The 14,891-nt window shown below is 33.6% G+C and overlaps 1 protein-coding gene across 2 annotated transcripts in view; it reads left to right on the plus strand.

The window, feature by feature from the left end:
- The window catches only part of LOC140439588 (folylpolyglutamate synthase, mitochondrial-like), a 53,957-nt gene that overhangs the window by 4,303 nt on the left and 34,763 nt on the right, over positions 1-14,891 (plus strand). For both annotated transcript variants that reach the window (XM_072529599.1, XM_072529598.1), the window contains exon 4: positions 2,062-2,198. In XM_072529599.1, coding sequence (XP_072385700.1) covers positions 2,062-2,198 — 137 coding nt within the window. The remainder of the gene's footprint in view (positions 1-2,061; positions 2,199-14,891) is intronic.

Raw genomic sequence — 14,891 nt, forward strand, 5'->3', positions numbered from 1 at the left:
ATAGCACCACATTTCGAAAGCCTCAAGGCGATTTAGATCGATTTTATTCACAGTCCAGGACTCGATACCATAAAGTAAGACCGAGAACACGTAGCAGCGAAGTAAGCGGATCCTCAGTGCCAATTTTAGGTCTCTGTTACATAACACCTTGGACATCCTTCTAAAAGCCGCTCTGTCCAAGGTAAACGATTTTATCAACTTGTTCAAGTTTGGTATTATTTACATAATATATAGACGGTTTTATATGCTGTTGTTTACTTATTACGAGTATTTTGGTTTTCTGTATGTTCAGATCCAGACCTGCCTCCCTACAACTCTCAACGACACTATCAAGTAGTATTTGCAGATCTTCTTGACTACAAGCTAGGATTACTGTATCGTCCGCATATCGCAAATTATTGATGACTTCACCGTTCACAAGTATTCCTTCTTGTTTTTCAGAAAGTGCTTTTCTGAAAATTCTTTCGGAGTAAACGTTGAAAAGCAGGGGTGATAAGAGGCATGCCTGCCGTACTCCTCTTTTAATATTAAGAGCCTGTGATTCTACACCATCTAGTAAGACTGATGTTGTTTGATTCCAATATAAATTTGCAATTATTCGAACATCTCTGTCGTCCAAGCCAATGTCTTTTAGAGCTTCGATTAATATAGAGTGCTTAACACGATCAAATGCCTTTCGAAAGTCAATAAAACAACAGTATATGTCTACAGATATATCTCGACATCTTTGAGCAACTACGTTCATTCCAAACAATGCCTCTCTCGTTCCAGACCCGTTACGGAAACCAAACTGTGTGTCATCCAAGTATTCTTCGCATTTATTGTAGATACGACCATGTATTACCTTTAGAAAAATTTTCAATAAGTGGTTTAACAAACTGATGGTTCTATAATCAGCACAGGTTTTTGCTGTTGTCTTTTTAGGTAGAGCTATAAACAGTGAATTAGACCAACCATTAGGTAGTTGTCCGCTGGTATAAATGGTATTGAAAAACGAAGTTATAGCCTCTAAAACATTGCTATCATTTATAAGCTTGTATATTTCAGTTAGAATTTCATCAGGACCAGTCGCTCCGCCATCTTTTGATGATTGTATGGCTTTTATAACCTCAGAGCGTGTTATTAGGGGTCCGTCGCAGTTAGTAATATCGGGAGGTGAACTACTCCTATCGTCTTCGAATAGGTTCGTGACGTAATTTTTCCATTCTTTAAGTTTGTCCTCTACTTCAAATATTACTTTACCATGTTCATCCTGTAGCAATGCAGTTTGTTTTTTATTGAAGATACCAGCCGCTTCTTTCACTTTTTTAACATGTTAAACGTGTCGTATCTGTTTTCAAGTTCTTGTGTTTGGCTAGATGTTGACTCTTTGCTTCATGACACTGTTTGGCTAGATGTTGACTCTTTGCTTCTCGTATTTTATTGGCCCTGTATTGGCCAATAGTTATTACCATGTTAAAATTATTTTGTTAGTGTAAAAAGGCTGTTCCAATTTTAATAATTTGTGTTTGTGTTTTAATGTTTGTGCCGTCAAAAAAAATATTTAATTTATTTATACCTACACCCTGACACAACAGCTTGAGACATCAAATAGTATATAAAATAATAATAACATCTTGCTAAATATTCATAACAACACACATATAATAAGGTTTTAAATTCAGAAGTGCGAGTGAATGTATCCTCAAGGGGAAAGGTGATTCTCAGGACTACCTTAGTGTATAGAGCTTTCCTGTATCTGATATCTTTTAGTTTTTAATACAAATAAGAAAGGTACTGGGGCCTGATGATGGGGCAAATATTGTAAACCTTGTGAGTATTGACTCATTTCCCATATACTAGTATTTTGTTAGTGTTTATACTTACAACTTTTTAGAAAGATATATGTTGGGTTATGGTAAAAGTACTAAATCACTTATCCAGAATACGAATTTCGGTGCCTGGCATTTCTAGTATGGATATATGGCGATTAGTCCAAGAATTATATTCGCCATCTTTTCCCAACGTTAATTCTGTGATAAATCATTGCGTAGTATGTAAATATTTTTTCTTACTTTTTAGGACTCTCCCGAAGATATGCCGCTATATTTTCGCTTCATGACGATTTTAGCTTTTCATATATTTTTGGATCATAAAGTGGATGTTGCTATTTTAGAGGTGGGAATTGGTGGAGAATATGATTGTACAAATGTTGTAAGGTAAATTTTTAAACAATTTGTGGTTTTGTAGGCAGATACATATTTGATGGACAATTTTTTGAAAAATTTATTCTGCAAGATATTTTAAAGTACATTCGTTTAGCAAATTTCCATCTGTAAACATGAGCACGTGTTGATATTCGCCGTCTCATTCGTCAAGAGGCTATTAAATATAATTTATTACCTTAAGCCAGACAGATTCTCATGTTACAGATCCAAACTTGCCAGCATTTTAAATTCAAATTGTATCGTGTTGATTTTTAAGTTAATATATTGTGTTATATTTATGTTATAGTTATTGTTAAGTTATTTACTGGTCGTATTATTTTTAAGAGTTTAGTTTAATTGTGATATAATGATTAAATTTCAAGAAATTCTTACACTAACAGTTTCAAAAGTAAATATTTTTAAAAATCATATGATACACATCAGTACGACCCTGTTTGGCTTTCACGTGCTTCTATTGACAATTGGGAATTTGTAAAATGAATACGGTTTAGTGATTTGTTACTTCGTGGTAATCCAACACAGTTGTGCGCGTACTCATATAGATGTATCTTAAAGATCACTACTTTCTGTTTACAACACTTTCTTTTAATGCTATAGTTGCCACAACCCAAATATGGCCGAACTTTGGATATCATGGTATTTTTTATTGAAATTCATTCCTGGAATGAATAAGTCTGAATAATAGAGCCGTTGGGTATCAAAACACTTTCCAGTCTTCTTGGCATGAACACAATTTAATGTATCATGTCGTAAAAATCCATTAAGCCCCTTTAAACATTTTCAATATCTTCTCATAATTTAAATTCTCGTTTTAAAATAATTTCATATAAATACAATTATTATTTTAAAACGTATTATTTAGTTTATATGATAATTAAATTTACTATCAAATGATATTTATTCATATTTTATTATTAATATATGGTCTGAATTTGACCATTTGACAGGTTTGTCATAAGTAAACAACGTAGGTATGCTTTGTTAATACGTTAACAGGGTGCGCTAGGAGAAATCAATATTTTTATTGAATTAAAAAAAAAAAAAAATAAATAATAAAATTATTTTATTTAATTGAAAATGTTTATTCAAATTTTAAAAATATTTTTTAATATAACTTGTTATTTTTAAACATTTTATTTAGTTCACATAATAATTAAATTTGAATGATATTTAATGATATTTATTTACTACTACTACTAAGGATATCCACAGTTTTCACTGTCTTCCTTCACTCAACCGTTTTCTCCAATTTTCCCTGTCATTCCAGTCTCCATCTCGCAGGGTTCTTTTCTCCATAGCCTCGTCGATTTCATCTCTGAATGACCTTCGGGGTCTTCCTCTCTTTCTTCTTCCAATCGGGCTCCATTCTGTGATTTTGTTTATCCAGCGTCCTCTGTCCGCTCTTCTGACGTGGCCGTACCAGGATAGTCTCTTCTCCTCTATATAGTCGATTATGTCTGATTGCACTCCCATTCTCCGCTTAATCTCTGCGTTTTCAATTCTGTCTCTTTTTGTAAGTCTACAGCTTCTCCTCAGGAACTCCATTTCTACTGCTCTTATTCTACCTCTATTTTTCTTGTTTATTGTCCAGTTTTCGGACCCATATGTCAGGATACTTCTTGTCAGGGTATTATATATTCTCTTTTTTGTCTATCGTAATGTTCTTATCCCACAACACTGAGTTTAGTTGTCTTATACAGTTTCTTGTTTGTCTCAGTCTGTTGTTCCCTGGTTCGATATTATGGTTCCTAAATACTTGAATTTATCTGTTCCATTTATTTGTCTTCCCTCGTCTATCTCTAGGTTTCTCATATCCTTGTTTTCTGTTGTTAGGTATTCGGTTTTCTCTAAGTTTATTTCCATTCCGTTGTTTTTATATTCTTCTTCTAGTTTTCTGAGCATAAAGCTGAGATCTTCTTCATCTTGTGCGATGACTACTTGATCGTTGGCAAAACTTAAGGTGTATAGGTATTCGTCTCTTACTGGTATGCCCATTCCTTCGCACTTTCTCCTCCATGGTTTGAGTGTCTTTTCCAAGAGTATTTTAAACAGAGTAGGGGACGTAGCACAGCCTTGTAGAAGTCCTTTTGTCGTCTTAAATGGATTGTAGGCTTTATTTCCACATTTAATAGCTACTTTGTTTTCTTTGTATAGTGCTTTAACTGCTTTTATTAGTGTTTGTGGGATTCCGAGATCATTCATTGCTTCCCATAATGATATTTATTTATATTTTCATAATTTCATTCTTCTTCTTCCTTCTTGTATGTAGGCTTTAAAGCCTGTTTCTTCTTCAATATTAGCCTCCTAAATTGTTTAAATTATCGCACCATCTTTTTCTTGGACTGCCAATACTTCTTTGGCCATTTGGTGACTTATCTCGTGCTATTCGTACTGTCCTATCCTCTGCCATTCTACTAATGTGTTCTTTCCACTCCTGTTTCCGTTTTGTCACCCATCCATTTATATCTTCTATATTGCATACTCTTCTTATGTTTTCGCTTCTCTCCCTATCCAGCAGACTTTTCCCTAATATTCATCGGAGTATTTTCATCTCTGTTGTTTCTAGTAGTCGTCTCGTTTTAGATGTGTCAGGTCTTGTCTCCGCCGTGTATGTTAATATAGGTCTAATTGCTGCTTTATATATTCTTGTTTTTGTGTCTTGTCTTCAGTGTTTGTTCTTCCAAATTATGTCATTAAGAGATCCCGCCGCTTTACTTGCTTTTAAGCTTTGTTGTCGTACTTCTTCTTCAAAATCCCCGTAATTAGTTATATCTATTCTCAAATATCGAAACCTTGCTTCCTGCTTTATTATTTTCCCATCAATTTCGATTTTACGTCTTACTGGGTATTTAGATGTTGTCATACATTTGGTTTTTTCCGCTGATATTATATTTGTCATGCTGATGACATATTGTATTTTTATAATTTCATATAAATATAAATACAATGTTGGATTTTAGCAATTATCAGTTCGACTATTGCATTAAAGTGCAATAAAAAAAGTTATTAGTAAAACATTTTCATATTTTGCACAGTCACAGCGTAATAGTCCATTTGTGTATCTAACGAGGGGGTGGCCGTTAGGTAAACAAAATGTCAAAAATACCATAATTTGTTATTTTGATTTTTGAAATGTTTCATCATTTTTTGTACAGGAAACGTAAAAAAGATCTTACTAATGAATGCGATAAAGCATGAAAAAAGGTTAAAACAGATACACCTACAAAAACTGCTGCTAAATAGAAATTTGATTGAAAATATTATGAAAGTGTAAAGAGAATAGTAAAAACAGCAATTTTGTTGATTAATATAAAGCTTCGCGCTAGTCTACAGTACCTACCGCCTATTGAACCTTTTTTTCAATAGTAAATTGTCAAAATACTTTCAAAAACTTTCTATTTATGTGCATCTTGTAGAGAAATATGCACCACAAAAAAAGTTATGAGGACTAAAAGTTAGGTTAAATCTTCGATTTCTCGACTTAAAATTTTTAATAACTTTTAAACTTTTTATATATACCATATATATAGCATAATGTATTTTTAGCCGTACTTTGCGATGGGAGTAGTTGTAAAATAAAATATTCAAATTTGAAAATTTATTTATAAAAAAATTGTTTATAAATATTGGTATATCACTTATTGAGATTAGAGATCTACATATTCTTTTTCAGCGAAAATTCTTACATAAGATAGTTTTTATCTATCCACCCTTCCATGCACACAAAAACGTACGCTGGTGCCGGACAACTGCGAATATACTTAAGTTTCAATAATTCATAGTAAAAAATAAAGACCAGATGGGATTTACCTATTTGTCTTTAGTACTTCAATTGGGTCACGATTAACAATAATATATAACAGCATACTATGTCTTCGATACTTTCCAATACAATGGAAATTTGCTCAAGTTACTATGATTCCGAAACCTGGTAAGCCCGCAACGCAAACAAATTCATATCGCCCTGTAAGCCTACTCCCAATAATGTCGAAATTATTAGAAAGGCCACTATTACATAAAATCGAGCAAGTTGTTCCCATAAACGAAATTATACCACAACACCAATTCGGATTTAGACGTGAACACTCAACCATCCAACAATGCCACAGAATAGTAAATATAATTAAAACAACTCTCGAATAGAAAAAGTTTTGCGCTGGAGTGTTTCTATGGAGCGGAGAGTGGAGCTTCTTTTCATAAAGTTCTCCTCTACAAACTGAAATTACACCCAACAGACCAACTATACTTTATACTAAAATCCTATCTAGCTGACCGTTACTTTTAAGTCAAAATTGAAGACAGCTACTCAAATTACCACATCATACAATCTGGCGTATCTCAAAGTAGCGTTTTGGGCCCATTTCTGTATCTGATATTTACAACAGACGTTCCAACCAGCAATGATACCTTCTTATCTACTTTTATACTTATACGAAGATACTTCAAACAATCCAATCCGAAATACTCCGTATGATAAGTAAAGCTCCATGGTATGTATCTAACCAAACACTTCACAATGATCTGGACATCCCATTACTTAAGGACATAATAAAGAGTCACTCAATAAAATATAAAAATCGCACCACTGATCACAACAACGAACTGATAAATAATTTATTCACCCAACCACTTGCCGCAAGAAGATTGAAAAGAGTATGACCAGAAGAACTGCCGCAATAATACTTAGAGAACCGTCACTGGACGTTACCTAACTCACGTTAATTTACTTACAGACTATTTACTTATTACTCTGTGTATAGAGTAGATTGTAAACATGCAATTTAACAATAAAAAAAATTCAAAATTTTTGTACAGATAATGACTGTCAGATGCAAAACAAAGTGAGACAGTAGGCGGTACTGTAGACTAACGCGAAGCTTCGTACCATGCTTTCTATAGTTTTAAAATTTAAATAATATATCTAAAATTAAATAAAGTAATTTTATTATGTATTTATTTTTTATCATTTAAACAAATTCAATAAATTATTATGTTTGCTCCTAACGCCAACTGTTAACATATTAACAAAGCATACGTATGAAAAACCTGTCTAATTCAGACCAAATATTAATAATAAAATTTAAATAAATATCATTTGATAGTAAATTTAATTAACTATAATTATTATAAAAATTTAAACAGATGATTCAATGTTGTTATTAATCCGATGATATTTATGACTTTTATTAAATTTTGAGAATCGTTACGAATCGAATATTTTAGTGACATAAGTATTCTTTAAAATTTTGACTTATCATTTAATGGCTATATTTTGTTAGATATTTTTCATGTAGTTTTTAATGTAAACCTGCTTAGTGTAAATACATGATGACTAGAAACGAACTGGGTCCTGATTCTATTTCATTTCGATGTCGAAATTTAAAAGCGACTACGCCATGACAGTCGCAATCGCTAGCGATTCTCATTCATTTTGATTGTAGTTAAAACTGGGGATATTTACTTTATCATTTTGACACTGCTGAAAATTTGGGTTGGCCCTGTTGTTTATTGGCTGCACGCTGCACTACGCAGACTACGCTTGTTGAATGTTTCTTTTGTTTACGTTACGTGAACGTCTTTTTTTTCTTGTTTGAGTTGTTAAATCATAAATAGTGGCCATTCTCAATTATATTTGGAATTGAAAGAAAAGATGGCAAAAAAAAGGCGATGTGGGAGATCCTTAAGTTATAACCGCTAAGATTTGACTTAGTGGTTATATTCTAATATATTTTAAAATTTACTGCAGCTTAGTAATACTAACTCTAAACATTTTGGGTATCCTAGAGGCATAAACACCTTCTTCCAAATATGGTTTTAATACCCTTATTAAATAATTTGCAGCTTGTTTATTAAGCCGGAATTGCTGCCTAAATTGAGCATCACTTAGTGAAAAAGAATTTTGAGTATCCCGTAACATTCTTCTTATCCTCCGTTGTGAGCGTCGGATATCTATCCTCTCTAATTCCTCCAAAACTAGCAAATGTCCGTAAAACACAGCCATATTAATACTTTTTGCCTCAGTTTTCCTTGCAAGGATCAAAACACAATACCGCCTACATAAACTGAACCTAAATTCACTTCTCCGTTCTCCCAGTCCAGCCAGTCATGTCAGATTAATTTCGACTCGAAATGAAATTTCAACCACTTTCTTGAAGTTGCAATTAATTTCGATAAATCGAAAATTAGTGACGTCGTTTGGTTAGTTCAGCTGAAATCCACAAGGTTCGCAAAGTCGCATTTCGACGTCGCCATATTAATTTCGACATGTTTTGAGTCGAAATCTCAATTAGAATCAGGGCCCTGATCAAGGGTAGTGAATCGATGTCAAGAACTGCTATTCTATGATAGAAAAAGAGCTATTCTATGGTAGAGAAAAAAAGTAATACAACGCCAGAATAAAAGCTTCTCTTCAATAAATATTAAATATTTTAAGATTACATATATTTATTAAGGACTATGTATATCATGACATGCACATAACTTTAGATGGATTACGTACACACGGGATAATGTTATATTTAACAATGTCAACATAAATCTTTTAAATAACAATGAAACTGTCAATGCATAAAACTTGGTATGCGATTATTATTGATTTAATTAATAGTTTAAGCTTTTGGAAGTTTGCCTACTTATTTATATAAATATCGTTATCTTTAGTTACATGTTTTCAAACAATTGAATTTACTTGTACTCTGGGAGAGAATTAACAATATATTACCACAAGAAAATAGCTTGAGAAAACTATTTTCGGTGTGTAGAAACACACTTTTTTCATTATAGGCACGGATCGAACCTATAAAAATATAAGAAGACGAGGTCATCTCAATACAATGAAAAGGCTATAGAGTTATGAGACCAATTACATTAATCAATCTATTTATTGGAAACATCTGAAGCCAATGGCAAATACAAAAAAAAACAAAATTGGTGAACATATTATCGGAAGACAATTAACCCTACGTTAGGCGCGTGGTATTTTGTAGCGGCCTTGGGCGCGTGGTCTACATAATATGTAGACCATTTTCTTTTATAATTAATTGACATCTGATGTGATAAATTTTTAAAACGATATTAAAATTAGATTTTTTTATACATATATTTTAACATAAAATTCATTTTAATTAATATACATGCAGTGTAGTGTACATATCTGTGTGTAGTTATTTAAAAAAAAACGGAAAGCATGTTTTTCTACCTTTATTATTCTGGGATAAGTTTTGAACAACAACATAAAATTCTTAGTGCGCTTAAATTAAATCAAATGTAATTTTCTGATACTAATACATACTAAGCTTACCTAATATTACAAAATTGACAAAAAAAATCATTTGAAAGTCATGAAAGTGAGCACAAAATAAGTATATATTTAGTCGGTCAAACAGCTAGTGCACATATCTGCCATGTGTTATTTGCATGCGTAATGGTTGCATTTTACACAAGCTTTTCTTGTAGATTTGTTGTAGGCTCGAGGACAAATATGACAACGTCCTACGTAATTTTCTGGTTTTGCCGGTGGAGCATTCGGGGCTTCAATTCCAAGAAGAGCACGCGCGCGTCTTCTTAGTTCTACTGGCACGTAGGTGTTAGTTGACCTCGCCTCTATCTAAGGCTTGATCAATTCCCAAGCAAATTGCTCAATAAACTCACTTCTCTTGACTTTGGTTTCAAAGGGATGATTTCCTTTATATACGCAAAGAGCGTTTATACCCGATATATTCAAAAGGTCGAAAAATATTACCATTGGCCAACGACACGTGTTTCTTGCAACATTGTAGTTTACACATAACTGATCGACACAATCTACACCAATTTTAGTTTTGTTATATCGGGTTACGATATCAGGTTTTTTGGAATCCCCTGTTTTTGGATCAATGGCATTATCGTGGTGCATTGAAGATACCAAAATAACAGACTTGTTTCTTTTGGGCCTAAGACACCAACGTCATATCCTCCTGAAAACCAAAGATAGAGGTTTTCTCTTCTCTTTTTTTATTAGGCAAGAACTCAGCGGGGATCTCACGCTTATTCTTGCGCATTGTACCGAGATAAGTTAATTTTTTTTGATGTAGCAATTTTCTGGTCAATGGAATACTGGTGAACCAATTATCGTCTGTAATATTACGATGAGTTCCCTCTATTGGCTGCACCAATCGTAGTACAATATCTTCAGCAGTATTGCTAACCTTATACAGGCCATCAGGTTGAGTTCCGACATATGTTTCGAGATTGAAAGTGTAAAAGGTTTTTGCATCAATCAGCGCAAACATCTTCGCTGGTTTATTGGGTATATATTGCTTGAATGAGCAGCGTCCTCTAAAAGCCAATAATTGCTCGTCAACAGTCAGATACGCACTATGGATGAAATTATTTTGAAAATTAGCCAAGAAAATTTCGAAAACATTTCTAATTTGTCTAATTCCCTTCTTTCTGTTCGTGTATTAATATCATCAAATCTTAAACAACGGAGTAGAAATCTAAACCGTTTTTCGCTCATAGCGAGGTAACATGATTCGACTCCATTGCCTTTGGAATTATTCCATACTTTGCGAGCGTTTTTCTTGAACTTCTCAGTATTCCTATTAAAAACAAAATTCCTATCAAAGCTCTTATCTCCGTTTCATCAGTTAATCTAGCATCGCGTTCCCTACAAAATCGCTCTTTTATGTTCTGAATATACATATTCGTTGAACAAACTATTATTCGAGTGATTGCGTCAGACAAAAAAAGTTTAAGACAGTCAATTGCAAGCATTGCATTGAGGGCAACACATTTTGGTCCGGGTAAGTATGTTAGAAGATTATGAGAACGCGTTCGCACTTGTACATTACCACAATCCTTTCTCCACTTTGTCGTCATATCCTTACCTTTGTAAAATTGCCATCACCAATTTGTTTATCGTCGCTTTGTGATTCATCTTCATCTGATGTGAGTTCTAGTTCTGAGTCAGTCTCTTTCTGCTATATTTTCATTTTCTTCTTCTTCATCTTCCTCATTTTCATCTACTGGGCTCTCGTCTCCACTTGATTCCTCTTCAAACTATCTTAACCATACAGCTGGGTCTGTACTACTCTGTGTACGCCTTTTCTTAGAGTCAGACATGTTTCTCTGAAACAAAGAAGAAAAATACTATAAAATTATGTATCAAAATAATGCATACATTTGTGCAAAAACACAAAATTGAATATTTGACAAATATGAATACATTTCTGAGAATTACAATGCAAGAAAAAACAACACGTACCTAATTTATGACAAGTTTATTATATAAAAACACTACGTAGGTACTCGAAAAATAATTTCACACTGTTAGGCGCGTGGTCTACATTTGTAGACCAATCGTGTTTACACGTGTTTAAAAATTAGCACTTCACTAGCTCGCTGCAACGGACATAATGAACTTATAGATTACGGTGTCATTAATAGCTACTGAACGGCACAGCCTCATAGTATATCCCAACTCAAGACAATCGTCGTTCAAACAGATGTGGTCTACAGTCGTAGACCACGCGCCTAACGTAGGGTTAAAATGTATAAAAGTAAGACTGTAGATCATTTCAGTCTTTTTGATATTATAGCTTTTATCCATCATTTAGAGATTTTTGAAGTATACTGCATTTTCTAAAAATAGACGTATCCTTGTAAAGTTGAGATGAAGTGGATAGAGTCAAGTTTGTCGGAAATATTTTTACTTGACTTGGTCCTGAGATTTTTGAAGCTTCTGTACTGGCGTTGTATTACTTTTTCTCTATAATAAAATGCTGAGGCAAGCGTCACGAAAGAAGCTCCACGAACGAAGCGCCACGAGACGGCGGCACGGGTAGCTTCACGAAATAGCAGTCTTTACATCGATTCATTACTCTTCATCAATTCGTTTCTAGTCATCGTGTTGTAACCATTGAACGATCCATTAGAAACAGTGGATGCCAATGGGCAACAATATAACTACCTCCCAAAATTGGGAGCCAATGTCGAACAATAAAACTCACAACTTTCTTTGGGAGCCAATTGTTGAGCCTCTTTTAGCTCAGCATCTAAGGTGTGAGAACGTCTTATGTTGGAAGTAAATATGAAAAATAAGTTTGGCTGGAACTAATAAACTAAGATATTAACTAATCATATTTATTATAGATAAATAAAAAAATAAAATAAAAAAAAAATAAAAATTGAAATTTTAATATTAAATTAAAAGCAAACAAAACAAATCTTGCCTAAAGCTTTACATAAAAAGATTTTTAAATGATACTTATGGATTTTGATGTTGTCTTCAAGTAGTTAGACAGGATTGCAGAATATAGCAATTAGTTGCTGATGTAGCTGAATCTAGATTCTTTCATGTTTGTATCTTCAGGTAGCCATTGGATTCTAAATAGCAGCTGCAGTTATTATTGCACGGTCGATCATGTGCTGTGGAATTCTTCACCCAAAAAGATGGACAAAAGTTAGGCCAAAAAACTAGAAAAATTAACCTTGTGTTGTGTTAGCAACTTCATAGACTTTAAAATGTTTTCTTGCCATATGAAAACTGAAAATAATTAAAATATTAAATAAAAAATAGTATGAACAATCTTTTCTCGAAGTCTCTTTTCTATCTCTTCCAGATAAATAAAGCAGTAAAAAGTTGTACAACGCTTAAAAGGGCATAAGGGATTAAAATAAATTTACTTCTAGTTTTAGTGTAATGGGTCCCACTTCAGGGAGTTGTTCCTCCTTCGTTCACTCACTCACTCTAACTCTCTTCTTGTCTTAATTCATCTCGTGCTGGCTAATATGATTGCGTAATCTGCGTTTTTTACACTTATCGCTTTTCATATATCTGTTATAAACTGGTCGTACTGCAGCCAATTGGCTTATTGTACAGCTTTTATTCGGGCTACTCATTCCAAAATCCTGGTACTCTGTACCGGCTTGTACGGGTCTCGTGCATGGGTACCATATGTTTTTAGTCACTTGGTAGTCTCCGAAAAATGTTTACCGCCTGCGATTTAGTGCCTCGCAGTCATGCCAAATATGGTTGAGTGTTTCAGGTTCTCTACTACATACTACTCTATTACATTGTATACAGGTCTCCCTACAAGATATGGTGGGTTGTCTTTACAGCTTACGTCTCAATGAAACAACCACATTGTTATCCCAGTTATTTCCCAGTTTCTCTCCCAGTTTCCCATTCCATCAACCTTCTAAACGGTAGGGGATCAGCTATGATGTCATTAAATTGACGTTGAATTCTTTCTTCCAATTCTTGGCGTGAATTTACCTCTGTAGCATAGACTTTTTCCTTAATATACGACCAAACTGCGTAGTCCAAAGGGTTAAAATCGCATGACCGAGGAGGCCAATGAATCGGAGCTTCTGCACCTCTACCAATCCATCGATTCGGAAAATGATTACTCAACCAATTACGACACCTTCTATCAAAGTGTGGTGGAGCTCCATCGTGCATAAAAAATAAAGATCTTCGCTCGTTTAGCGTTAAATCTTCTAATATCTCGAATAAGGAATTGTTTAAAAAATCAAGATACATATCACCATTTAAATTTCCAGGTAGAATATGATAACCTATTAATTTGTTACCTAAAGTTGCTGCCCAAACATTAACTTTAAATGAGTGTTGGTAATGTGATACCCTTTTGACTCGTGGATTCTCATCACACCAGTAGTGTGCATTATGGGAGTTAAACATACCTTGTCGCGTAAAGGTGGCCTCGTCCGTAAAAAGAATGCATTTTAAAAAATTTGGATTGTTCTTTGTTGAAATGTTTCACAAAAATCCACTCTAACCGGTAGATCATCTGGCAAGAGCTCTTGGACTTGTCTGTAATGATAAGGATGTAATTACTGTTCTTTCAGTATCCGCCAAGTACTTGAAGAAGAAGTATTTGTTTGTCTTGCTATATTCCTTACGCTAACGGTTGGATCTTGATCAAGTAAATTTAAAATATTATTTTCTTTATTAATTGTTCTTGTTGTTCTTGGTCTACCAGAATTTATTTTATTTGGTCTCACATTCCCAGTTTCTCGACAACGTCGTTCAACGGCTCTAAATGTTTTTTTACTTGGTATGTTTCTTCTAGGAAACTCTTTTGCATAACGTGTCACAGCTGCACTAGAACATCCTAAACATTCGCCTAAGGTTAATAACATGTGAGTGTATTCAACATTTCAGTACATTTTGATTTGATTTTACAAATAACAAGGTTTCAAAACTCTAATTATTGTTGATTTATCGTCATAACAATCAATAAATGTCAGATTTCGATGGCACACTTGGAGAAAATAGAGGTATACCTATTAGAACTTTATCATTACTACCAGCATCAATTATTACTTCATAATTTTCAAATCAAAATATTCCGAAAACGGTACATAGTATCGAGTTTTACCAAGAGTACCTTTTTCGTGTAAAATTGAATGATGTTTAAGTTTACTTGAAATTTTGATTAATAATTATACTCTTAAAGAAGTTATATTGACTAATACTTAGTACGATCCGTGTAACTAGCGCCCTCTATAAGAATCAGATATAAAAACAAATTCATGGGATGTATCAGCTTCCAAAACATATTCGTATAAAATTTAATTACAATGTTGCCAGTAGTTTCGGCAAAATCGTAAAAAATGCGTAAAATTTTTTTTTCTTCAAGGCCCTGTATCTTGAAGACGGGTGGCGTTCAAAAATTTTTT

This window comes from Diabrotica undecimpunctata, chromosome 4 (assembly GCF_040954645.1).
Source record: "Diabrotica undecimpunctata isolate CICGRU chromosome 4, icDiaUnde3, whole genome shotgun sequence".
NCBI classification, from domain to species: Eukaryota; Metazoa; Arthropoda; class Insecta; order Coleoptera; family Chrysomelidae; genus Diabrotica; species Diabrotica undecimpunctata.